The sequence below is a fragment of the Hibiscus syriacus genome, unplaced genomic scaffold, assembly GCF_006381635.1.
Source record: "Hibiscus syriacus cultivar Baekdansim isolate YM2019G1 unplaced genomic scaffold, ASM638163v2 tig00111586_pilon, whole genome shotgun sequence".
Taxonomy (NCBI): domain Eukaryota; kingdom Viridiplantae; phylum Streptophyta; class Magnoliopsida; order Malvales; family Malvaceae; genus Hibiscus; species Hibiscus syriacus.
Window position 1 is genome coordinate 29,629 of NW_024063128.1, and position 24,557 is coordinate 54,185.

General features: G+C 36.7%; 3 protein-coding genes across 5 annotated transcripts; 2 read left to right on the top strand and 1 right to left on the bottom strand.

Annotated features, from left to right (window-relative positions):
- Positions 1–1,436: 1,436 nt before the first annotated feature.
- Positions 1,437–2,200, top strand: LOC120165663 (probable NOT transcription complex subunit VIP2). The gene is made up of 3 exons (XM_039175139.1): positions 1,437–1,495; positions 1,752–1,840; positions 1,974–2,200. The coding sequence occupies exons 2-3, from the start codon at positions 1,772–1,774 to the stop codon at positions 2,172–2,174; spliced, it is 270 nt and encodes an 89-aa protein (XP_039031070.1). The 5' UTR covers positions 1,437–1,495; positions 1,752–1,771; the 3' UTR covers positions 2,175–2,200.
- A 2,226-nt stretch (positions 2,201–4,426) lies between these two features.
- LOC120165662 lies at positions 4,427–6,240 on the bottom strand. 3 transcript variants are annotated; one of them, XM_039175135.1, is made up of 7 exons: positions 6,133–6,239; positions 5,728–5,946; positions 5,555–5,617; positions 5,337–5,384; positions 5,179–5,232; positions 4,821–4,890; positions 4,427–4,689 (listed from the first exon to the last, which is right to left on the bottom strand). In XM_039175135.1, exons 2-7 carry the CDS (start codon positions 5,908–5,910, stop codon positions 4,583–4,585), a joined length of 525 nt encoding a protein of 174 aa, XP_039031066.1. In that variant the 5' UTR covers positions 5,911–5,946; positions 6,133–6,239; the 3' UTR covers positions 4,427–4,582. The 3 variants fall into 3 exon arrangements, with proteins under 3 accessions (XP_039031066.1, XP_039031067.1, XP_039031068.1); XM_039175136.1 differs by having other exon boundaries at positions 5,728–5,877; positions 6,133–6,213; XM_039175137.1 differs by lacking the exon at positions 5,337–5,384 and having other exon boundaries at positions 6,133–6,240.
- A 4,639-nt stretch (positions 6,241–10,879) lies between these two features.
- Positions 10,880–20,995, top strand: LOC120165661. The gene is given in 23 exon segments (XM_039175134.1): positions 10,880–10,969; positions 11,130–11,216; positions 11,981–12,187; positions 12,433–12,720; positions 12,838–12,929; positions 13,143–13,525; positions 13,528–13,804; positions 13,908–13,953; positions 14,586–14,678; positions 14,771–14,826; positions 15,216–15,330; positions 16,227–16,438; positions 16,519–16,582; positions 17,279–17,452; positions 17,861–17,891; positions 18,018–19,033; positions 19,144–19,218; positions 19,389–19,463; positions 19,544–19,912; positions 20,099–20,296; positions 20,402–20,443; positions 20,515–20,577; positions 20,665–20,995. Coding segments are annotated over 22 exon segments (4,038 nt in total). The 5' UTR covers positions 10,880–10,969; positions 11,130–11,144; the 3' UTR covers positions 20,755–20,995.
- The last annotated feature ends 3,562 nt before the right edge of the window (positions 20,996–24,557 follow it).

Below are 24,557 nucleotides of genomic sequence, written 5' to 3' on the forward strand. Positions count from 1 at the left end.
GTGTTATGAGTTTACCCTGATCTTAGAAAGTTCCAGACTAGTTTCACTTATCTAAGAGAAGGATTGCTCATCATCACTATGTACTAGTTCTAGATATGTTCACTAGTGCTTAAGCAACTAATCTCGCTATTGCTCTTCTGGAAAGCTTGTTTTCGAGTTTCAGAAGATTTCTTTCGCATTAGTGGGGGAATATTGGTAATGCTCAATCCCACATAGTGTTGGAAACACTATTGGGAATGGTATTTAAGGCTTGACATTCCACTTCCTTGTTGAGTGATAGAGAACAAGGGGAGCTCTCGCGCACCGCCGCCGCCGTCCGTCCGTCTCGTCTCGGCTCGGCTCGGCTCGGCTCATGGTCGTGGTCGAGGTCGAGGTCGTGGTCGTGGTCGAGGTCGTGGTCGTGGTCGTGGTCGTGGTAATACGTGTCTTCGACACGTCCGCGCGGACACTATCTGTTTAGAGAAAATTCTTGAGGAATTTCTCTTTGAAAGAAACAAATGGAAAATATGAAAGATATCAACTGATATTTATAGGCTGCTGAGGACTGTTTGAATTTCAAATAATAACAGCTGAATTATTTGTTATCAGAAATTAAACAGTTTATTCCTAAATTAAATCAGAAACGTTAAGATGTACCTGGACTGATTTATAGCTTTGTACAGAGGAGACAAGCTATTAATATCAGGAGTTACAGAAGTTATTTGATTTAATTCCAGGGGTTACATGATATAATTTCGGGAGTTATAACAGCTGAATAATGATACAATGAACCTGGATTATTTCTAAGTCAGGTTCATCTAGACGTTTCAGCTGTTACAAATAAGAGGTTTAATCCTGAAATTTTATAGATGATTTTAACCCTATTTCTAGCCTATAAATAGAGAGCTATATTCAGCTTCTCAACTCACTCTCAAATACATTCACAATTCACTTACAAAGTGTTTTCTAAAGTTCTCTCTGTGAGTTCTCTCTGAGTGCTTTCCGATCAGAAGTGCAATACCACCAGCAGTCCACTCCGGTTTCGGGTGTACGGAATTCGGAGCTACCGTGTTAACCTCGGGGGACGGTCCGCCTACTGCAGCGATTACACACATCGGGGCGAATTCGTTTCTAAGGCAGTGGTTCTTACCACGACACGGTTTACGAATCTGTTCTTCTTAATTACTGTTTATATTTCCAGTCAGTGCTAACGGTGTAGTTTTGCAGTTCATATTTCCAACAGAATGATGTGAACTCAAATGACAATTCCCCGTTTGACATAAACAATGACTTCTCTCAGTTGACAAGTCGTCCTGATTCTGCTTGAGGGCCTTAAGGACAATTGGGATGCTTACTGATTATTTCATTTTGTCTTTTTCCTGTTGCTGAAGTTTTAACATATTAAGTTGAACATTTTAAGGTTCATTACGAAAACAAGGTCCGAGTTCCATTGTACAACAAAACCAAGAGTTCAGCATTTAAAAAGAAGATTTCCCTGCTTTACCAGGATTTTAAGGTGCATGAATATTCTCTGGTTGGGTTTTAATTTAGTGTATTTTTCTGGTTGACAGAATTAAATGCTATATATGTCTTTTGAATCCAGTTTCAAGCTAGTACCTAAGTTTTAAGACATTTCGGTATATTAGCTTGTTTTCTACTGATTTTTTGGCAGTCTTATCTATGCATTGAATAGCTTACCTCCTTGTTCTGAGTTGTTCTAACTTCTAAGTTTTTTAAGTCATTAGGTGTTTGAATCTTTCAATATTCTACAGGTGGTAATCCTGATTATGGAATGGATTTGCACCAAAAAGAACAACTTCATGACAATCCCATGTTAATGATGCAATCTCAGCACTTCTCTGTGAGTCTCTAAGTCACCACGTTTATAAATAAATGCATGTTTGTGAGTTTTTATTTATTTTTCATCAACTTCTAGAGAAGTAGATTATCATCTTCATTACGTATTACCTCTACTTGTGTGCAATTTTGCACAGATGGGGAGGCCTGCGGGATTCAACTTGGGTGGATCCTATTCTTCTCATCGCCCACAGCAGCAGCAGCAACAGCAACATGCTCCATCAGCCAGTGGCAGTGGCGTCTCCTTTTCACCTGTAAACAACCAAGATCTTCTCCATTTACATGGCTCTGATATTTTCCCATCTTCACATTCGAGCTACCACTCGCAGGTGTGGTAGTCTGGTGCTGTAAATGGTTTCTAGAAAAACTATGGGTCTAACTGAGGGTACAAGGAAATTATATGTTATCTTTCTCTATTGGTACATGGGACACATTCATAATCAAATTCAGAAAGTGTTTCGGTAGCATGATTGAATTGAGGCTCATTGTTGGTCAAACCCAAAGAATCCCTTATTTCTTGTAACAACATGCAAAATGACCGACACGATTAATAGTTTGTAATTTGTTTATGGGTAAACTGTGCATATAGTCCCCTATGTTTAGGATTTGATTGACATTGGTCATCTATTTAAAAATTAAGGGAAAATAATCTCTAACGTTATCGATCCGTTCGATTTTAATCCCTTAGTCAATAATTTTTGTTAACCCCCTTTTAATTAAGTCTCTAACATAGCTAAGGGACTAAAATCGAACATAAGTTAACATCTAAGGGACTAAAATCGAACGGAATAATGTTAGGGACTAAAATTGGACGGATCGATAACGTTAGGGATTATCCCTTTAAATTTTAAATTAGTGACCAAAATCGGTCAAATCGAAAACATAGGGGACTATCTGCATAGTTTACTCTTTATATCAAAAAAGAAATGTAAAGAAAAGAAAGCACGAAGTAAGTTCGCGATGCATTCCTTATCGTGGTGCGCTGCTTTATTAAAATTAGATTACCATTATGATTATGTTCTTTTCTTTTTCATTTGCCACTTTCTCACCGTTAGTATTCCTCCAAATTAAAAGTCATAATTAACAATTGCTTTTAATTATGAAAATTATAAATTTATGAATTATTTTTTCAGCAGACTACCAACCCTAGAAGAGGACGGTAATTTTAATTGCCCCTTGTTGAACCTGTTCCTTCACATAACCTGTTCTAAATAGCACATTGTCCTGGTTATGTTGTATCCCATGACATCGGGAATGCTATTTAGAAAATGAATATTTTACCTTCTCCTTTTACCCAGATTTTTTGCTCTGCAAAATACTACACGTGTGCACTATAAAATCTATGCAAGCACGGTGAGTTATAGAAGGATATTTTCCATTACATGTGTTACCTAGTGCGGATAATTCTTAGTGTTGATCCAAAAAAAGGTCATGAGTAACAGATATTTAAGCTAGATGATGTAGCAATTGGTAGCTGATAAGAAGAAACAAGGTTATGAAGTTGAGTATGTGAAGGAAGGTAGGATCTTTAACGAGGGGTGCCCACTATCAAGGTCCAAGAGAGATGATTTGTTTGTGGAAGAAACTCCAGAAGACAAAAGGAGCTAGATGCTGCGACGATCCATAAGCAAAGGCAAATTACACTGAAGGACAACCCTGTTTTTAGGTGCACCAATGATCAATATCTACAGTTTCAACAGGAGAAACAGAATAAGGTGTAGCAACCACGTAAGCATGTGGTAGTTGAGCTTGAGAATAATTTGGCAAGACTGAATAGTTGACTTATTAATCACCAATATCTACATGCCTTTGTGAATGCTAAGCAAAGCAGACACCATACCGAATAGTACTAACCGTTTCCTTAATTTTCGCACAAAAGAAATGTGTTTTTTGTTGGGCTTGAAACGTACTTGTATAATACACACAAGACAATTGGAGACTTGTTGTCAAAAAAAAAAAAAGACAATCGGTGACTGACTATGCAACTTGAAACGTAAAATATATTTACGTGACAGAGACGAGGGCTCAGGATGAAAGGATGTGAGTTGTGACCTCATGCTTATTATGTACTAGTACTTTACAAGAAAAAGGGTGTTGCTCTAGGGTGGAATTGGGGCCCCGGTACCGGTCCGGTGTGGGACATTGTAGGATACCACATTTGTTGTTGTGATTTTAAGTAAGCTGCTTTGGCCGTAGAGAGAACTGTTTTGGTCCTAGACATGGGTTGCTGGTGACTACTGACTAGGAAGGCCATTAATTGTGAACCGGGACGCATCCCTTTCTTCCTACTAAAACCAAACCTCATATATTGATCTTTTCTCTGCCTTAACATGCGGTTTAAGATTGGACCACAAGATATAGAGAGCCCGCTGCAGTTAAATTTGAAATTGGCTCATTCTAAAACTTGTTAGACATCTCTAGTAAGCTCATTTAATAGGGCCAACATGTTTTCCTTGAAAGCGACTTGAGAATATATCCTATCCTACTGCTGACCATAAAATTATATAGCAGCCACTAAAACAGGAATTGAAAATTTTACTTTGGGTAGGAACAAACACATAAATTTTATTACACAGAAATAGAAAAGGTATGTTGGAAATGAATCAGTAACTCCTTCTCCTCTTTGTTTTTATTGCTCCTCCAACAATAAAAGTGGTGATCAGACACAGTCGACGGTTGCTTACAATGAACAAAAAGTTGCGATTAAATCTGAAAAGCTAACCAAGATCAATCGTTGGGGCTCAGGTCATGTTTCATGCAAGCATCCATCACCATTATTCTGGTCTTCTTCTGCAGCGTTAGTAATATCATTGTCACCATCCAATGTGCAGCTTTGATCCTCGGAAGATGAAACTGTGAGACAAAACAACACATGGGCCAGACATTGTCATGTTATTAGGAACTAAATATAACTGTCAGACATGAGTATATGTCAGATTATGTATCATGTAGCTGTTTTAAATTTAGAATCGATTACTCTTTACCTTCGTCATTATCATCTGCTGCAGGTGCATAAGCAGAACGTCTTGAACGCATTTGCTGGTGTGGGGTGGGCTGGGAATCACAAAACAAACAGTTAGTAAATTCAACAAACGAATTCTTCGTTTCTACTACATATTTGTATATAACATATATTCGAACACAAATACAATAGTATGATCCACAAATATATTAAGCATACTTGCGTCCAACACAGTTCAACACTCACCCGAATCCGGAAACCGTAAATGCTAGAGATGATCATATCTTATCATACCCTCAAACATTTGAGAGAATGACAGGTTTTCTAACTTTGGTTTATTGGTTTGAAAGTATATGAAACTCATATCAATACGACAATACCTGTAATTTGGGGCGCAATGCTTCAAGTGGTCCTTTAGGCTTTTGTGCTCCTTGCTGTTGAACATGTGACAAAACACATTAAAATTTGAAACCATAATTGCCATTCAGTATCAGAAGACAAAACAATTTAGAGTTACGCCATACCACCTACACTTTACCTTTCCAAGTGCCCAATCAGCCGAATCGAAAAATGCACGGTCATGGTTCTAACAGACAATTCAAATGTTTCTGTCAGCAACCTCTCCATTTAGTAAACATATGGGAAAGAACTATGTCACCCGAACTCTCTGTTAATAATAAACATGTCCATATCCATATTGGATGCAACAAGAGTCCGGATAACAGAGGAGAGTAATGGTAGTCAAAGCAAAGAAACCTCTGATATTAAAGTTGGTTTTTTAGGTAATAATCCTCCATACTTTTTCTTGATTGCTTCTTCCTGTAAAAGTCAAAGAAAAGTTCACAATTGAAATATATATATATATATATATACATATCACCATGCAATATTTCATATGTAGTGACAATTTTTTTCTACTTTCATTTTACCTCCTCTCTGGCTGAGGGCATCAGATTCTTTACATTTTCGTTTTCATCTGCATCTTTCAGCTCTTTTGATACAGCAAATTCTTCACCAAAGATTTGATGTTTTTCATCATCGTCTTGAATTTTTTCACCTTCATTCATCCCTTCCTTCTCCTTTACATCCTCAACTCCATTAGTTTGTGACATATTTGCGGCTATTTTTTTACAGTCAATTGCTTTTCACTGTAAAAAAAGGAGGAAGAAGCAGAAGAAGCAAAAAGTCCATATGAGTTGCAGAGTTGAAGGTCAGATTGGAGCCAAAGTTGCTTTTGATCACCAACCAATATTAACACTACTAGAAGTAGAAAATAAGCAAGACCCAGAATACAAAATTTTAACAAAAAGAATGTTGCAAGTATAGGTGATTACCTGATGAACGATCCAACCTGGAAGCTTGAAGAGAAGAAGTGAAGGGTTTGATTACCGACTTCAATCTCCTAAATCTTTTTTTAACCATAGCATCAACATGAAGCCTGAAAAATACGCAGGGAACATGTCTTTCATGGTGGGGTAGAGGTAAAGGTGTTGGGCTGTTACGTGGATTGGGTTGGGTTAGAATCTCAACTGGTTTGAAACAAGGGCCCAAATTCTGTCTACTACTGTTTTTCAAGAGTAATCTCTGTTTGAGATTAGTTCTATGGGAAAAAATGAACTTTTTCCGCCCATTGTGCTTTCAATTTGTGGCCATAAAATGATAGTTGGGGTCACCATATCAGCCCCCATATCTTTCATAAGATCAGCAGATGGTCCCCCAATATCCATCATTGTCCCATTCTCATTAATGATGACCATAATTAATTAGTCCAGCCCTCCGTATGTAATATCATCCTTAACTCTTTGGAAATCTTCATTTAATCCTTCTTATTAATCTGCGTGTGAACTACTTTAAGCTTAAGCATGAGATTATTTTGGACAATGATGATCTAGCAAGCAAATTGTCAAATTGGTAAAGCAATGGATAGGCGTCAAAAACAAGTTGAGGGTGTGACTAGTATGGCAGATATTCAATAGGATAAAGTAAGCTTTTCCTTCTTGTACAAAGGAAGCGGCAGTCCGGGAATAGAAGAGAGGGTTGCAAATTCTCTAGGTTAGTTTTTAAAAGTGATTGCATTAATCAACTACACTAAGCTGTGGGTTCATATTATGTTCTTATCACGTGATTGAAAATAAAGCTGTAGGGCTTACTGTGCTGAGCGCAGGACCCATGCAGTCGTCACATTCACTCGCAGAAGGACTTCATGTGTATATATATATATATATATATATATATACCTATCTCATTCACGCTCATATGGCACCCATTGTTCTTAAACGCTTTTCTGTAGGATAATGATATCATCAAGCCTCCATTTTCAAAGTATTCAAATAAAAGAAAATCTCTTCCGTAGAAATATTTCTTCTTTTCAGCAGAACAAAGCTAAGAACTTATTTGCTTTGTTGCCTAAAACATGCTCCGATGCATTACGGTCCTGCTTTTAGTTCCCAAAAACAGGGTCAAGCTCATCAAATCTCCCTTTTTACTAGGTTTAGTAAAAACTACAAGTTGTTTCACCATTGCTGGATCAATATCAGATTTCATCTACGGTCTAGCACGTGTAAATGAGGTAAAGTACTGCAGCCAAGGATGACTTGCCGGCCATCTAATTTATCTCGTCCATATATTATGGTATTTTTCTGGATTAAAATCTATAATAATCTTTTATCATGAAGTCAATAAGTTATTTTTGTCGCCAAAAATTTGAATTTTTCATTGGAATACTATTGAGAAGCTAAAGTAAGTTTGTAAGACAAAACTGAAACAAACCTTTGGCGGAGATAACGTTGACTCGGCAAGTTGTCATTGGCTACAATTCTATCTCATTTTTACATGTTACAACTATGATGATAATAGACTGGAAATGCCCAAGATTATGGGGCATTGACGGTAATGGAGGAGGTTCAGACCATATGTGGCCTAATCTAATCACCTTATGAAGTAAGTTTCCATGCAGATGTGCTTAAAAATATATGATTTAAATCTAACATTGCATTCATTTTAGCATGTTTGAATGCTAATATTGTATGGAACAACTGTCTGGTGTTTGCATTTATGGAAAATTCATAATCATAAGATAATTTCCATTACAAGAATGCTAGCCGTGTTCTGCAATTTGCAGTAAGTTTCAACATATTGCATTCACAGAATCTAAGGTGCCAAATTTGAAGGGCCTTGATTTATTATCCGTTTGGGTTCCAAGTGTATAGAAGGATATAGGCGACGTACATGGTCTAGCGAGACTAGTGTTTCCTTTCTGTACAAAGATATCATAGCATCTACTCATGTCCCCACTCCCATCCCATCTTTTTTGGTTTTTAATGCTGATACAGCTCGGACCAATCAATTTCACTCGCTTTATTGTTCTTCGTAAAGGGACAAATGCAATTAATAAATTAAGATTGACTGATTTTTTTTTTTTTTGGATAATTAGATTGACTGATTTTAGGTTACTGGAAATAGTAAGTTCTTGCCACAAACAGAAGTTGTTTGCCATAATAAAATTTAAAATTATCATATATTTTATTTTTTTTATTAAAAATTTATTTTCGTCATCTAAAATTTTATAAATTTAAGTTTGACATTCTAGAATTTTATTAGTTCAAATTCGTCCTATAATATAAAATAATGTATTTGTTCCTATTTGAGATCCCCCATGAAAATATCACGAATCTCTATTGTATAATTAGATGTACCACTTTTATGACTGAGATTATGAATGTTTACGACTTCAAAAATATTTTTGTTGACGTACATGTTAATTTGATTTAGTTCTTGCCACAAACCGAACAGCTATTTGCTAGAAGTTCATAGGAGCTGTAATTCGACGTCCCTTATCACCATAAATGCTCTTATATCGTTCTGCAAAATATGTTCAAAATTCTAGGGGAAATGTTGAATCTCTAATGTAAGAGTTCCTTTAGCACTTTCATGACCACAATTACGAACTTTGAGGAATTGAAGTCAACTGATAAACCAAACAAGGCACAAGAAAAATGCTTTTATTTTGAAGACATGTTTCGTTGTTTTCCAGTGCTGTGAGAAAAAAAAAAAGGACACATTGTTAAACGTAGCTGGCTACAGTCACATGTGACGAGCATAAAGTTTATCCAGACAGAGATTCAACATTCAAAGCCCTAGTGGAGGGTCCATCTTCGTTATACAATCTGCAGTACGGAAAATCAAATTTATTATTAGGCTGAGATTTAAGCCAAGATTCTGTGCAGATGATTTCAGTCATTCAGTCGTATAAGTTACAGTGTCCAGACATAAAAGACTCATCTCCTCTATGTGTGTCCTTCAGTTCAGGTTCGATAAGGAATAAAAATCACCATTAACGTCCATAGATGAAAATTTCAGCTCCTTGATAAAGATAACAAGTGGTCTTTGATACAGCAATATCATTTAAGATTAGTTTCCGATGAAAAACACTGAATTTAGCAAAACACTATCTCTGAACATTCGCCTAATTTCCACTTTGATTTTTTTCTTTTTGCAGGAATCTAAGCGAAAATCCATATGTATTTTGTTTAAATCTGTATATCTTTCACACTGCTTCATCTAGTAACTAGTTGCAGCAGTAGTATGAATTTAGGACCACTTGGGCCTGGTGAAGCATCTGACAAGGAAACCACATCAAAATTGATCAGAGGGTCGCTATGCTGTAGTCCATACTGAAGACTAGGGAGTGCTATAGCAACGGCCACTACTGAAAAACGCTTTGTCCTATTCTCTCATTCCATCTAATTAAATGCCGAATATGGGAACACAAGGAGAATGTTAATGTCATTAGAAACTTGCCAACATTTCAACCCCTTCTCCAAGTGCAATTCTGGAACATGGTCAAGTCTTTTGCTGCACTAAAAATGCAAAGCTCCTGTGCTGCCTTTACTACGGTTTGTAGGGGAGCTGATTTTAGGATTTTAGTTTGTTATGCAATTGTGTTTTCTTTTAACTGTCAAAGATTGTCTACTGTAAAATATCTGTAAATTAGAAAATCTGCAAAAGTGAAAGTATTCTCACTACATTGAACCTTCGGCATTCCTCATATACTGTATGAACAAAAGTCGCTAATTATATATATATATATATATATATATATATATATATATATATATATATATGTATTTATGTATGTATGTAATCCTAAAACGAGTTATTGATCACTGTATCTGTGTTGATAAGCCTGCTTTTGTGGGATGTAAAAAACATGACGATTTCTCCAGCATGTCTCATCTCATATTCTGTAACCTATCAGTTGTTGTTCCCTTGAAACAAATGGGGAGCAGCAAAGGGAAGCCTGATAACACCATAGGAAGTAGGGCCGTTCGTGCCAGTTAAACTAATGTCACAAGGCTAAAATTTCAAAGTCCCCCTACCCCACATACGCATGCAACATTCGAGCATTTAACCATTTGATTCAATGACAGTCACATATGAATATCCATTGAACACTGATTCGCCCGGTCAATCGACAGTTGTGTATTATCAATTATCATCAATAGATGCTACTCCTATAGATATGGCATACTTCAAAGAATTCTGCAGCCGATTAAAGCTTGTTCAAACAGCATCCACTCGAGCAAGAAAACAAACCCACAGTGATTAGTTAGCAAGAACCATTCTTCCTTTAGTAATATGTTTTTTTAAGTATAAATCATGAAAGAGATTCCATCAAAGAAGAAATATCAGAATTAGAATCTCCACTTCAAATGTAAAAGAAAAAATTCAAATTATTCAATTGGTCCCTGTATTATTAGAAAGCTAATTTGGTCTTTTGTATTGTATATTTCAAATCTTAAAATTTCAATCTTTTCTCAAATAATTGCTGCTTTCTCTAATTTTATCATTTTAAACCCAGTAATTTAGCAATATAATGTATAAATTGTTTGATTTAGGACTGAAATTTTAAATTTTAAAATAATATAAGAACTAAAATTAATCAAATTAAAGTATATAGACTAAAGATATACTTCATAAATAGCAGAGAACCTAATGACAAATTTGACCCAAAAAATAGGCGTTGACTACTTTCTCAATCTTCACTATTTATTTAGTCTCCAGCTTCAAGTAATCTTTAAAGTCACCCCCTTTATTCTCAATTTCTATGCATTAGGGTTTACCGATTGCATTTCTCCTAATTTTTTCAACTTCTTTTCGCCTATCGTTTTTGTAATTTCCCATTCCCTCTTCTTTCTTAATCTTTTATTTGCCGATTTTCATTGAAAAGATTATAGTTTTCTAGCTTCTGCGCTTATATGCAAAACATATTGAATTGTTTGTTATTTTCCTTTATTTTTCATTGACATGTTTTGTATGTTGTTTATTTCAGATTTAATTTGTTTTAATGTATTCGTCCAGAGGGATGAATGCCTACGGGCAGCAGTCCTACGTTGGCCAATCCGGATACTCCCAAAATGTGAGCCTTTTATTTAATTATTTCGTGTTTAAGATACCTTTCAAGATCCTCTTTTGTAATTCTTTTCTAATGGTTTTGTTTTAATTTTGTTATGTATTATGATGGGATTGAATGGAACTAATTCTGAAACGTTTTTTGTAACGTTAGACTGGTTGTTTTTGTAAGAAAAACAAATAAAATTTTTACTTGCTTTATATGAAAGTTATACTTAACCCTTTATTTTCAAATTATTACTCCAAAATATTTACTGTAGCTGTATGTATCAAATATTTATTGGATTTTGAAGCGTGGCAACTAGGACTTTAAATTGAGGTTGAAGCCACGTTGTCAGCCCTGTTTAGTTTATTGCGGTTGCATTGCTGTCATTGCGGATAGCTCTGGCAAGGAATGTTACCTTATTGTAAAACATAATAATTGCGGGATAATAGCAGAGTTGAATTTTTTTTTTTTTTTGATTTTACCCTAATGGAACAATAACTGAAATAGAGGCCTGCTTTTGCCTCACTTGGCCGTTAACTCTTAAATTGTGACTGTGATCCACCTCTATTGGTCTGATTCCGCTTCACACAGCTATTTTCAGCAATAGTGGTTTCGGATGGTGCCACTACACTACTATTCCGCTACCCGGCTTCTATTTAATTCCCTGTTGGCAACACGTCTAAATTCCTGGATTTTCCCTTGCAATAGCACTTTATAGCATGTGGTATAACTAAAGACTTATCATGGGTCTGATTTTGTTTACAACTTTTGGCAAAATTTTGTAGTTGGGTGCTGCTGGTTATTCTGCTAGTTCTGTTGGAGGACCTGATGGCGGAGCTCAAATGTCATTGTCTTCTCGGCATTCATCAATTTTAGGTAGTTCTCAAGATGCAGAAATTGGTGGGTACAGAGCCCTTCCCTCAGTTTCAGCTCATTATGGGGGTCAGTATAGCTCTATATATGGCACAGTTGCTTTAAGTGCTACTCAGCAGGTCAGTGGGATCTGTTTTCTTCACCTATGTATATGTTCTTGTAACTTGTAAATCTTCAATTTTTTCTTTACTTGTTAAGACTTGCCATATATATTCAGGGACAAGGTTGGTTTCAATTGCTATATGCTGTTTTTCTTTTCCTTGGAAATTTATGATATGCACAATATAGTTAAATTTGGTAATGGAAAATATTGTTAGATTGTATTGAATGGAATTTGAATTTGATGGTTTTTTATACGCACTAGGTTCCTGCTACAAGTTCCAAAGGTGCTGGAACATCAGCTTTGAAAGATCGTAATGCTTATGCCTCAACTCTGTCAGATTCACCTAAATTTGCATCTACTGATTATATTTCATCATCAAGTCACGGTTATAATCACAAAGGTGATCAAATGTATGCCGATAAGATTCCTGACTATCCTACTGTGGAGAGAAGACAATTTGGAGAACGACAGGGTGGTTATCTGGGGAGGGATTTGCCTAGTGAGCCAACTGGAAGAAATTATGATTCTATTTTTGGGCATCAGCGTCAGGTCAATCTATTTCTTAATGTTCTGGATATAAATGTGCTCCACCCTTCTCCATTTTGTAATATTGTTACATGTTCTCCTTTGTTTTAAATCTTTAATGTTTACTATCTTCTGTAACAGCCTGACATATATGATCGTCTTGATCAAGCTGTCTTACTTCGACAAGAGCAATTGTTCAAATCTCAATCAGTCTCTCATGATAGTAGATTGAGGTATTTATCACTTTTTTAGAATATTTACTGTACAATTTCCAGTTGAAGATGTTTGTGCATAATAGCAACAGATTTTCACTTGTAGTAATATCGTTGTGAATTTGATATATGGCCAAGGCCAACCTTCTCGTCCTTTATGGTGATAGTCTGTTGACTGTTTGTTAGATGGTAATATATTGCTTACTAGACTGAGTAGCAACACATTTCTGGCAGACAAGCTGATTATCTTGCAGCAAGGAGTGCTGCTACTCGTCATTCCACCCAAGATCTTGTGTCTTACGGGGGAAGATTAGATGCTGATCCTCGCATTTCATCATTGCTGAGCTCTTCTTCTTATGGTGGACAAACCCCTTCGATATTAGGGGCAGCTCCAAGGAGAAATGTCGATGATCTCACGTATCCGCCTAGCTCTGCAAATCCTGGTTATGGTGTGAGCTTACCACCTGGTAGAGACTATGGAACAAAAGGGCTTCACGTCACGACCCTCGAGTCTGAATATCCTGTTAGTACATTATCACGCAGCGGTCATCCTAGGATTGATGAACGCAAGGACGACAGAGCTGGTTACCTTAGGGAATTTGAGATGAGAGAGGAGGAAGTCGTCGGGATCATTTGCGTGAAAGAGAGAAAGACCGGGAGAGGGAACGGGAATGTGAACGACTACGAGAACGAGAACGAGAACGTTTGCGCATCCTGGAGCGGCAGGAGAAGGAAAGAGAGCGGGAGAAGGAGAGAGAACGAGAGTTCAAGCGTGCACTTGACGTTACGCGAGAAAGAACTCCGCCGAGAGTTTCTAGGGATCACCGTGGTCCATCTTTGACAAAAGAGGCCCGACATTTGAGGCGAGAATTCCCACGTCGTGAAGTTTCGCATAGGTGGATCTTGATGTTTTACATTCCATCCTGCTCTACTTCTGAATGTTTAGCTCCTTGTGTTTCTCAGTCTTCATAACTAACTTCATGTTCTCTATTGCTGAAGGCGTCTTTCACCTGTTAAAGAAAAAAGGAGAGATTATTTATGCAAGGTAAAAGGACAGTGAAAGAGTTTCCATCCGAAGATAGTTTGAACTTCTTCAAGAATTTGCTTTTTTCCTTTCGGAATCTGATTTATATCTTAAATCTTCCTGTTATTGCTCTTTCACGGACATTCAAATCTTCTGCTGCTTCCTGTTGTTATTTGCCTCATGGCCTGTGGTGCTTGTTGCTTGGTTCCTAAACCTAGAGAATTCTTCATGTGCTGTTGCTCACTTTTATGAGTGTGTTGTTTGACCCATTGTCTCGGGGCACCGCTTGTGATTCTTTACTTAGGTTTCAATTTTCTTCTTCGATCCTCTAATTTCTTTGGTTGTTTTCTTTTCCACATTCTCTTATCCTTTTCCTTATTGAGTAAACACGGTATACCTTCTATGGAGATTATTTCAAAACTTTCAGAGCTTCCTGGTTTTATATCGGCAGTCAGCTCTAAACAGTGGTGGTTCGTTGCAACTCAGTTTCCAATTTATGAAAATTTACCCCTATTCTAGAGGATTTGTTGAACTTTTCTGAGTCTTATACCTCCAGTATATTTTCCTGTAATATTGATATTTTTTCCCTTTTTGTATATGGATGCCATTCTTAATGTTCTTAATCTTTTTAGCAATGTTCTACTTACTTGCAGGTATATTCGTCCAACTTGACAGATGTAGAGAGAGGCTATTTATCAATTGATAAGCGGTGCCCAAGACTTTTTGTGTCTCCTGAATTTTCAAAGGTCTTTTCCTCTCAAAATTCAGTTTTACATTAAATTTGCGTTCTTAGATATTCTGTATATTCTGTTTTACTAGATATCTTCAACTATTGTAGGTTGTTATAAACTGGCCAAAGGAGAATCTTAAGCTCTCCATGCATACTCATGTCAGGTATTACTCCTGGATGTCTTTGTTACTTGAATAAGCTTTTGACATCTCAACTAGCATTGATTTCTTGGTTTTCTTTCTGAAGAATGATGGGTCTTGTCATCACAGATGTAGGTGTTTTATCTATGAGCTGTTAATTTCGTAACCAATTAATTATTTTTTGTATGTGAATGCATTGTTTTCCATGAAGCTTGGACTTTTCCTTTGTGGAATAATTAAACAATTCAGCCAAATATTAGTTCTCAAAACTTAAGTAGCTTTGGAACCCAATCAGCTTCCTTCCTCATTTTCATTTCATCTTCTTCATTTCTCCCTCATTAAATCAACTAAATGATTTTGCACCTTATGCTTTTATGAAATTGTAATAGTTTAGTTTCTGTTGGGTGGAGCAGCTTTGAGCATAATTTCATTGAAGATAGTTTAGCTGAATCAAAAGAACTTTCCAGCAAGCTTGTGCCTGCTGCATCGGAAAAGCCTGAACAGGGAAGCACAATGTGGAATGCGAAGGTGGGTCATTTGAAAATGTAGCATCAATGCAAAGCTATAGTTTTATTTTTCTTCATTTTGGGGTTTTTCTTAAGCCATTTGAACATATTATATGAATGATGGAACCGAGTTGTTGATTAAAGCACTTAAACTTTGAATGTTTGCTTTGGTATTAATGTAACTTCCATTTCATTAGTGGTTTTAAGAATCCAACTTCATTGAACTAATGTGCTACTTTGGATTCGAGTTTCTTGAAATAATGGTATTTCTTGTTTGGCTTGCAATTGATAGGAGTTGTCTTCCAGCAGTGCTTGCCTTACAATTCTATTATTTTGGTTGAATTGGCTTTATAATTACTTGATACTTTGATGTTATTCCTTATGTTGCAAAGTACCCTTAGATGATCTTCTTATTTGTTTCATCTAGAGGACTATTGCATAGAATCTAATTTCCCAACAGTTTTCTTTTGTTGTCCACACTGTCACGATTAAGCAAAAGCTTGAGGGGTATATGTTGGTCAATTCACTATAAGGATAATCGGATATAGTAATCGTGTCCATAGTTTGTTATTTCGTCATGAAACTCATTTGAACGTGCGGAAGTTTTGTAAGGATTAGTGCATTTTGTGAAAGTTCATATGCTGAAAGGAAGAGAATTCTCTCTTGTTGTCAAAGTTATTGTATCATTTTTTGACTTTTATGACAGTGAACCTGTAGAAGGACGGGGTACAGTCTGATTTAAGTAAGCAGTGTATTACTTTGAGGTTTCTTTTGTAAAGTTGACGGGTATAATTCCTGCATGATTTAAAATCTATCACCTGCTTTTCCCTTTGAATTTCTTTGATAGGAATGTTTAAGATTTATATCAAATATGATTTGAATCATGCTTTACTAATGTATATATGTGATTTTGTATAGATTATTTTGATGAGTGGATTAAGCAGGAGTGCTTTGGAAGAGCTGCCATCTGAAAAAGTTCCTAATGACCGCATACCTCATATTTGCAATATTCTAAGGTTTGCTGTTCTTAAAAAAGACCATTCTTTCATGGCAATTGGTGGGCCTTGTGTTTATGCTGATGGCAGCAATCCTGCTGGTGATGTGTTCTCTCTAATTCAAACGGCCCTTAGGTTTGTCCTGTCCAGTTCTAATTGAATGCTATGTATATCATGATTCATTTCTTATTTGGAGAATTATTTTACTTGAACAGATATGCAAAGGAAGTTGTTAATCTTGATTTGAAGAAATGTCAGAATTGGAATCCTTTCCTTGAGGTATTTTTATTCATTCTGATTATCACTAGAAACCTTGTCATGAAGTGGCAAAACTGATAAAAGCATTTTTGCTTTGGGTCTGAATCTTTTTTAATCAAAATAATTCTTCGTGATCGTCATTTATTTTATTTTTTGAACCTATTGCTCATGCTTAAATGTAAAAATGTTCACTCTATTGGACTTGAAATACTTTTACATTTTTATTTCTCGGCACCCACGATCAGCCCTTTTATTGGTTTATGTATTTGTTATTTTTGGTCATTGTCTAGACCAGCCACTCATGTTGCCATAAGGACGGCTAATCTTGCCATCAGGGACGGCTAATCTTTATCTGGTTTTCATCATGAAAGTAATTTGGGGAAATTACCTACTTTCTTCATATGCTATTTGATCTTGGCAACTATGTGCTGGTAAAATGGTTGCCAAAACTTAAGGAAATATGCAACTATACATGATGGCAAAATGGTTGCTTAAACACAATGGAATTTTCTAAATTTTAGTTTGTTGATACTACTGAATTGTGCGAAACTTATCTGGTTTCTAGTTTAGTGGGTGGCAAGAATTCATTATGGCATTTCCTATCAGATGAGCTCAGAAGTTGTATTCTATTTTTTCTTGCTGCATCTTCATTTAAATTTTGTTCCTTGGAGATGCAAGAATCTACATTCACTTTTGAGCTTTCTTGGTTATCTGCAGATACATTACGACAGAATTGGCAAGGATGGGCTGTTTAGCCATAAAGAGGTCACAGTACTGTTTGTTCCAGATTTATCTGAATGCCTTCCTTCACTAGATACATGGCGAGCCCAATGGTTAGCTCACAGAATAGCTGTTTCCGAGAGGGAGCACCAGCTGTGTTTGAAAAGAGAGGTATTGTATTTTTTTTCGGCCTTTCTGTTAGGTTTCCTGATCTCAATTGAATGTCTGAAGAAATGTGTCTGTGTATTTATGCATGTGCATAGTCTATTAATGTGAAATGCGAACCTGTGATTTATAAACACACGTTGGGTTATGCTTTACTTAAATGGATGTCATGCATGCTAAACTTCTTGATCCTTGGACTTGTGTCAAATTTCTGAAGATTTTGCACAAACAATAGCTTTGAGCATTACATGCAAGGAAACTGTCAATTCCAAACCACTTGATCAGTTTTGTGTTAAGATGGAAATATCGGTGCCCTTAGTTTCTTATATTTTTCTCAATGTGTATATATTGTAATAAAATGAGGAATAGTGAAGGTGTTACCTACTTGACTAATGTAATTTTTTTTTCTTTCAGAAATCAAAGGAGAGGAAGGAAGGATCAAAAGGTGAATTGATTATTTACAAATTTCATAATCTTATGCATTTTCTTACATATATTCTATGGGTAGATCAGTAAAGAATTGGGTCAATAGTTTTTCCCTTTACTTCAATATTTCATGTATGTTGACTAGACAAGGAAGCAGATTCTACAAAACAAACTGAAAAAGGAAAATCTGGGGAAAAAATCCAGTCTGTATCATCTAGTTGCGGAATTGTTGCTAACAAAAAGGAGAAAGATGGAAATTCTATTGAAGGAGGTGCAGCTGAAGGAAAGGTTACTGGGGGTGAAAATAAAGTTCAGGTAAAGGATGACAGTGAAATAACTGTTGAAGGTCCTGAGAAAAAAGAAAGTGGAGAAGCTCCTGCTGCTACTCCTACTGCTAGGACAGGTGCTGTAAAGTCTGTGAAGAAAAAGATTATAAAGAGGATTGTCAAACATAAAGTTGCAACTAAGACAGCTGTGGAATTAAATACTGCTAGCAAACAGAGCAACGGGGTTGGTGAAGATGTTGGGATGAAAACTTTTGTATGGAAAAAAACTACAAAAAAGGAAAGTGCTGGTAAAAATGATCAGAGTGAAGATAATGGTGTTCCCCCTGAGGAAAAAGTGGAGGTAGAAATAGGATGCTCTGAAGATAAGCCAAAGGATAATTCAGACTCCCCTTCTGCAGCTGTAGAGAATGCCGGTGTGAAAACAACTATAAAGAAGAAAATTATTAAGAGGGTGCTGAAAAGAAAGGTTCCTCCTACACAAGCTAAGGGTGAAGTAGCTGAAATTAAGAATGAAGGTGCTGACGATGACAAAAAGGTGGTTCAGGGTGGTGATGAGACCTCAAATTCAGAAAAACTAAGTATTGCTGAAAGTTCAAGTAAATCAGAAATCAATGTTGACATGGAGAATAAAAAGGATGAAAGGTTAACTAATGCAGAGTCTCTGAGTGACAAGAAAAAGGTTAACACGAAGGATACTTGTGATGTCAGGGGGGGGCAATTGAAGGAGTGGGGGAAGCCAAAAGATGACAAAGATTTTAAAGACGAATCCCAGAGTAATTCTAACAAAGAATCAAAAGGAAGGAGGAAGCCTGAAGAACCTTCTCTGAAACATCCTGGATTGATTCTTCAAACAAAGTGGAGCAAGGGTTCTAAAGTAAGTTAATGATATTTCTTAAGCATGGGCTGAACTTTTGTGAAGGAAAATGTTTTTATTCATAAACTATATAATTTTCTGTATTTGTCTAATTATGAGTTTGCCTACAGTTGCGACCAGTGTCCCTTTCACTGGATTCACTTTTGGATTATACTGATAAGGACACTGAAGAATCAACATTTGAGGTTTTGTTTTCCTCATTACCTTTCTGCCTTAATATCTCCATTTTTCTAATATTGCCATCTTATGTAGATTTTCATTTATAACTTCATGACATCTGAAGCAATTTTTTTCTCTGACATCTGAAACAAATTTTTTTTTCTTAATTTACATTTTGTCCATTCCATTTTTGCAGCTTTCATTGTTTGCAGAAGCGATGTATGAAATGCTTCAGTATCAAATGGGTTGCCGTATTTTAACATTTCTCCAGGTTGATTTATGATGATTATCGCTTATTTTACTTTAATCCTATAGAAAGGTTTTTCACTGACATCCTTTTTCACTGTGTAGAAACTGCGAGTGAGATTTATGAGCAAAAGAAATCAGCGCAAGAGACAACGGGAAGAAATCCATGATGAGGAAACCAAGAAAAAGTCGCCAATGAAAAAATCAAAAGGAAGTGAGCTCCCTGTGAAGGAAAATGAATCTGTTAAGGCAGACGCATCAAGTGCAGCTCAGCTGGACGTTGAAATGACTGTGTCCAAGGAAGAAACTATTGCTGGCCATGTTGAGGAGCCAAGGAACACAGCGGCAGAAAATAGTTCTAATCATGTTGAGGAGCCAAACATAAAAGATGAAGCAGATGAAGATTTGGAGGAAGATCCTGAAGAATATGAAGAAAATGATGATGCAAATCCGCAACCCAATTCCTCTAATGAGGTAAAGTTTCCTGCTTTTTGCACAGGGAAGCTGAAATGATTTTTGTTAAACATTATTTTCACTCGAGGGTTTTTGGACACATCCCTTGAATTTCAATCACGTCTTTAGGGTAATTTGTCTTGGTGAAATCAATTTTATATGATAGTGTTGTTATTTATCCTTATCAATCAAAGAACTGTAACTCAGAAAAATGAAGAGAAGGGTCAATCAGAGACTAAGCCTGACAAGGAGGTTGAGAATGAAGCTGCAGCACCCACCAAATCAGAAATCGCCACAAAAGCCGCTAGTATGGAGCCTGGGCCTGAGGGAGATGTGTCTAGAAAGGAGCAGCAGAAAGTTGATCCTAAGAAGAAAGTGTATGTTACCGATAAGGATGTGTTGCAGGTATTTTCTAATTCACTTTCATGTCCCTTTGCCTCGAGTCTTTTCCTGTTAATATAGTGGGGATTGTCTTTCTTGCCTTATTAATGGAAGTCTCCCTTGTAATAGGCTTTCAGGTTTTTTGACCGGAATCGAGTTGGCTATATTAGGGTAAGACAAATACTTAATTGGTATATATTCTCTCACACTAGTGATAGTGACCATTTATTATTATTGTGCAGGTGGAAGACATGAGATTGATTATTCACAGTTTGGGGAAGTTTCTTTCTCATAGGGATGTCAAAGTAAGATTGGTTTTACCGTTGTTTGTGTCATATAATTTGGCTTTTGTTGCACTATGGGTTATTGATGGCTTTGTTTACCTGCATCAGGAACTAGTGCAAAGTGCACTGTTGGAGAGCAACACAGGAAGGGATGACCATATTCTTTATGACAAGCTGGTTCGAATGTTTTGGGTATGACTGATAATATGTCATATAGCATCTGCTTTCCATCCATTGATAAACAGCCATTAAAGGGTGTGATTCCTAGGAGCTGAAGTCCGAGTCTCAGATATTTGAATGATGGGTTTAAACTCGTCACTCTTAATGTAAGCCTGTTGCTCAAGGCAGTCCTTGTGATGACTTGGGGATGCGACTAGTGTTTGAATGTCTGTGGTATTAGGTTTTGTTAGCGTTGATCTTGTTTTCGTTTTCCTTAATTGACTGGGATTTGGCTGTAGTACTTTAGCCAACAAGTTGTTCAGTTTTGGGGATAAATGAGTATTATATTCAAAGGAATTACAACATCCTTGCATAGAGATTCCACTTCTCAGTAACCTATATAATTTTGAGAACCAAGTTTCAATATCAATTATCACCTTTGCGCATTTAGAAAGTAGCAAAGAATTGGAATATATAAATTTATTGTAATTCAAAAGTCTAGCTCTAACATGACGTTTAATATGTAGAGAAGTCTTTACGCTTGTCTTGATGTTTTATCATGGTCTTTCCTGCATCTCTCATGTAAAATATAATAGTTAAATATAGTAATTGAGCTTTATTTATTTTTTTTTATTTTACTCGCTAAGCTTTAAAATTTTTCAATTGAATAATTGAATTATTTTTATCACTTTACGATATACGAGTTATTTTATTAATGTTTTCAGTTATATTTTAGAGAAAATCGCCTCAGTGACCAAAATTCCCATATAATATACGATTTTAACCAATTTTTTTCGGATTTGCCAAAATGACCAACAAAATCGCAATGCGATCGCTAATTCGCAACGCGATCTCCATTATCGCAAATCCGCGTTGCATTTCGCGTTGCGATAGTTGAAAATCGCGTTGCGATGGTCTACAGTGTCGTTGCGATTTTCCCAATTCGCAATGCGAATAACTAAATCGCAACGCGAATTGGGAAAATCGCAATGCGATACTGACTATCGCAATGCGATACTTACTATCGCAATGCGATAATACAAAATCGCAACGAGATACTGACTTTCGCAACGCGATTCTGACTTTCGCAACGCGATAATACATAATCGCAATGCGATTTTCAAAGCGCCATTAGTATCCTGGCCAAGTATTTTATTTTTAAATTCCAAACACGAATATTAATATATTGGAACACTGAACCATCCACAGTATATCTCGTAATCGCAACTCATAACCTAAAACCTAAAATCACAACTCAGTCCCATCTCCATCTCTCACTCTCTCACCCATCTCCGACGAAATCCATCCCCATCTCCGGCGAAATCCGTCTATCTCCATCTCTTAGAGTCACCCTCACAATCAGAAATGGAAAATCAACCAAATCAACCAACGAGGGTTAGTTTTTTTAATTATTTTCTTTTTGAAATTTTTGCATTATTATTAGGTTTTTCATATTGAAATTGATGATAAGTTTACTGGTAATTTCAATAATAGATTAACCATTTCACTTAGATTGCTTATTAAATCAACCGAGAATCGCAACGCGAAATGAAAATCGCAACGCGATTTTAGTTTCGCGTTGCGATTATCTCGTTGCGATAGTCAAATTCGCGTTGCGATAGTCATTTTCGTGTTGCGATTTTCATTTTCAGAAACTATTCTTCTTCTGCAAATTGAAACTTGAATGAATTGCATTACTTCAACCAAAAAACAAAGACAAATAAGAAATTCACAGTGTTGCAAATTTAAGTTTGAAGAATAAACTACTACTCTTTATGTTTATTATTGTTTTTGGTATATCTTCACAGTGTAGTTTTTGGTATATCTAACTTAGTATGTTTATTGTTTTTGTAGAACTTTTATTCGGCTCAATTAACCTTAAGAAATAAAGTCAGCCAGGCCAAAACAATTGCGTCGAAGCTTTCACCTGCACAAAGAAAAATGTTTGAGGATACTTGCTTCGGGCCATGGCTGAAAGTACAACATCCCGGTGGAGATGCGATGTTGACACACCTATTTCTTCAAACCATGACTAGGGATCTACCAGATACTATACAACGTCGTGATGAAGAGATGTGGTTTGATTTTCCACCGGCGTATACATGTTTTGGGCGGGAGGAGTTTTGCTTAATCACCGGTCTACGCTTCAGACACGATGATGTAGGTCGGTACACTAGACACATTACCCGCCCATCATGGTTATCCCGGGTTTTTCCTGAGCTGGAGAGGCCGAATCTACACGTGGAAGACCTGACGATATTATTGAATAAGAAAGATGGTTTTACTCGGATGGATGACGTCGACGTTGTCCGAGTATGCCTTCTAATTCTTTTGCATGCCGGCTTTTTAGGCAGAGAGGCCAGACAACCTATTCCAAATGATCAAATCAAATTGTTAGAAGACCTAAATGCGTGGAACCTGTTTCCGTGGGGCTCGTATTTATGGAAAGCTACATGGAATAAGTTATCGTCTGCCTTGGATGATCGAAAAAGTTTGCATGGCGATGGTTCCAAATACACTTTGACAGGCTTTATTTGGGCCTTTAAGGTAAGAATTTTTATATAATGTTTCCAAAATTATAAGTAATTATTTAACAATTACTAATGTTTGTTATTATATTGCTTGTAGATTTGGATATTTGAGGCCTTTCCCGCCATGAAGACATATGCAATAAAAACTTCAAATAATATTCCCAGGGCTATTTCCTAGAAGAGGAAACGGACCTTGCAATGGGAAGATTTACTACGGTATATGACAATAATAATGTAAGTTAACATAAATACTACCATATGTTTATAAACAAGTTTACTAGTACACGTTTAACTTTGTTTGAGCTTTTATATTGTTAGGAGGCCAACACTCCTCTACAGAGGCTGACACCCACGGAAGCTGAGCTTGCCACTGATTGGTGGCAAGCTAGTAAGCGTTTTTTTGATGGAACGGTTGATGAGCAGCCTCCACTTCGGGAGCCATCACCTCGCCCAGAGCTATCACCTCACCCAGAGCCATCATCTGATCGACCCGGCTATACACCTCCACAACGAAAGCCATCACCTATTCTGTCACATCATCGAGCCTCTTCTCCACCATCACCGCAAGATAGGCGACCGGCAAAGATGCCACGACGTTTATCTCCCTGTTCTCCACCTCCACCTCAACGGGATGAGTTAGGGGAGTTACGTGATGAGGTCAATGCCTTGCGTGAGGAGGTCGGTACTTTACGCAAAGACGATGGTGCATGGCGTGTTGAGGTGTCTACATTACGCGGTGAGGTAGCCGCTCTACGTGAGATGGTAGCATCGTTGTAGAATGAGGTTCATACTCTACGCAACGAGGTAAGTTTAAGATTTTTCATACTCGTGATTCATTCGGTTGCTGCCAATACTGCTAAACTATTTTTGTTAGTATTTGTTTTTGGTTTTGTTTTTGTCTTTTGGTTAAAGTAATGCAATCCATTCAAGTTTCAATTTGCAGAAGAAGAATAGTTTACTTTCGCAACACGAAAATAACTATCGCAACGCGGAAATGGCTATCGCAATGCGAAATGAAAATCGCAACGACAAAATCGCAATGCGAAATGAAATCGCAACGACAAAATCGCAACGTGAAATGAAAATCGCAATGCGATTTGTGTTTCGCGTTGCGATTTCATTTCGCATTGCGATTTTGTCGTTGCGATTTTCATTTCGCATTGCGATAGCCATTTCCGCGTTGCGATAGTCATTTTTGCGTTGCGATTTTAAGTTTCGTGTTGCGAAAGTAAACTATTCTTCTTATGGAATGTTTATATATGTTGTCCTTTTAAATGTTTATATAAGTGCTTACTTCTGGAATGTTATCTG

Excerpts from the sequence above, each read along its gene's own strand:
- LOC120165663 (XM_039175139.1), top strand. The coding sequence starts at position 1,772 with ATGGATTTGCACCAAAAAGAACAACTTCATGACAATCCCATGTTAATG. Across the intron at positions 1,841-1,973 it reads TGCAATCTCAGCACTTCTCT|ATGGGGAGGCCTGCGGGATT; the intron begins GTGAGTCTCTAA and ends AATTTTGCACAG.
- LOC120165662 (XM_039175135.1), bottom strand. The coding sequence starts at position 5,910 with ATGTCACAAACTAATGGAGTTGAGGATGTAAAGGAGAAGGAAGGGATG. Across the intron at positions 5,618-5,727 it reads TGCCCTCAGCCAGAGAGGAG|GAAGAAGCAATCAAGAAAAA; the intron begins GTAAAATGAAAG and ends TGACTTTTACAG. Across the intron at positions 5,385-5,554 it reads AACCAACTTTAATATCAGAG|AACCATGACCGTGCATTTTT; the intron begins GTTTCTTTGCTT and ends ATTGTCTGTTAG.